This window comes from Triticum aestivum, chromosome 2B, assembly GCF_018294505.1.
Source record: "Triticum aestivum cultivar Chinese Spring chromosome 2B, IWGSC CS RefSeq v2.1, whole genome shotgun sequence".
Lineage (NCBI taxonomy): Eukaryota > Viridiplantae > Streptophyta > Magnoliopsida > Poales > Poaceae > Triticum > Triticum aestivum.
Window position 1 is genome coordinate 140,458,637 of NC_057798.1, and position 1,495 is coordinate 140,460,131.

At 40.6% G+C, this 1,495-nt stretch overlaps 1 protein-coding gene across 2 annotated transcripts in view; it reads right to left on the minus strand.

Moving 5' to 3' along the window:
* Positions 1-573: 573 nt before the first annotated feature.
* The window catches only part of LOC123040832 (GDSL esterase/lipase At1g28600), a 5,694-nt gene continuing 4,772 nt past the window's right edge, over positions 574-1,495 (minus strand). For both annotated transcript variants that reach the window (XM_044463575.1, XM_044463576.1), the window contains exons 5-6: positions 1,024-1,297; positions 574-911 (exon numbers count right to left, since the gene is read on the minus strand). In XM_044463575.1, coding sequence (XP_044319510.1) covers positions 682-911; positions 1,024-1,297 — 504 coding nt within the window. In that variant the 3' untranslated portion in view covers positions 574-681. The remainder of the gene's footprint in view (positions 912-1,023; positions 1,298-1,495) is intronic.

Below are 1,495 nucleotides of genomic sequence, written 5' to 3' on the forward strand. Positions count from 1 at the left end.
TATAGGAAATGCAATGGTGATATACCAATTTAAATTTAAAAACATCAGCGATTAATATATAAAGCTTATAATTTTTTTGACGTGAAAATAATATACTTATACTTGTCAAATCTTATTTTCAACATTATTATATTCTATAATTTTGTATGAGCATATTCATATAGAAAATATTGTTGCTAAAGTTTCGCATCAGAGAGTTCGGCTAAAATAGAAAACAACATGTAGAATAATAAGTATAAAATTTAACCCCACATATGCACTGGATGCCCCACCAGTTTATATAAATGGATGTCTGCTTCAAGCCAGATACTCCCTTTATTTTTTTTATACAAGGCCACAAACTCATATTACATGTATCAAACTGTAAAATTAAGGCCTTGTTGTCTATACTAGCTTTTCTTTTTCGATCATTAATATGCCGCATCCATGCAAGGAAGGGATAGGAAACTGAGTGCGGTGCCATTATGATTGCATGCTAGTACGAGGAAATATTGTTAACTTTTGTCTCGATTATTATTGGTGGCCTTGTATAGATGTAAAATGTTTATTTCGTAGTTGCCTTGTATAATTAAATGGAGGGAGTACATATAGGGAAAGAAATTTGCACACACATGTGGATATGAATTATCAACTCTAGTACAGATAGCACTTTAGGCTAGTAGGAAACAAACTATGAGCGTATTAGCGTGCAATGTCCATTATCGTTGGATCCGCATAGGGGCCATGGAGCCACCCATCGGCGATGGCCCTATAGGCAGACTCTGTTAGGTGGAAACCATCCCACTGAAGCGCCTGAGATGGATCTGTGCACGCCTTCACACCCGGGAGGCCGCACCCTGTGTTGAAGTCGTAGTTATATGGAGGGCCTCCTGCACCACAACAGGTGAGGAGAGTTGTGCTGTTGTTCAGTCCTGCAAGATGCCATGGGGAGATTGTAAGTTCACATCTTTTTCTTGTGGCACTACATTAATCCGGAACTGCAGAACACCTGGCTAAATTAATCAGAAAGGAGTACCAACTCACCAAAATGCCCTGGCATATCTAGAAAAGCTAGGATGGGTCTGTAGTACTCGGTGGCAATGATCTTCGTATGTGGATACTTGTGCCGAAGCATCTTGATCCGTTGGCGGAGGAGAGAGTTCTGGGAGCGTCCCAGCCTGTTCCCACTCTTCAGGCATCCATGCCGATCGTACTCCATTTTATTTGGGCTAGCGAGCATTTTGAGAATTGGCGGTATGCAGCCAGTCGGGAAGACGTCTGCCACAACGATGTACTTGGCGCCTTGCTGGATCAGTTTCTGCAAGGGATTGTCACTTCCTCAGTTTAGTTTGAGCCATGCACTAACATATAAGGATAGAAGTGTTAGCAAACAAAATATGCCTATCACCCATTCTTTGTATATTACAGTACCCACAGTAGCTTGTAGTAAGCTGGGAGTCCTTTTTTTAAGCACTGTAAGCTGGCAGTCCTCTTATTAATAGTTCACATTATTTTT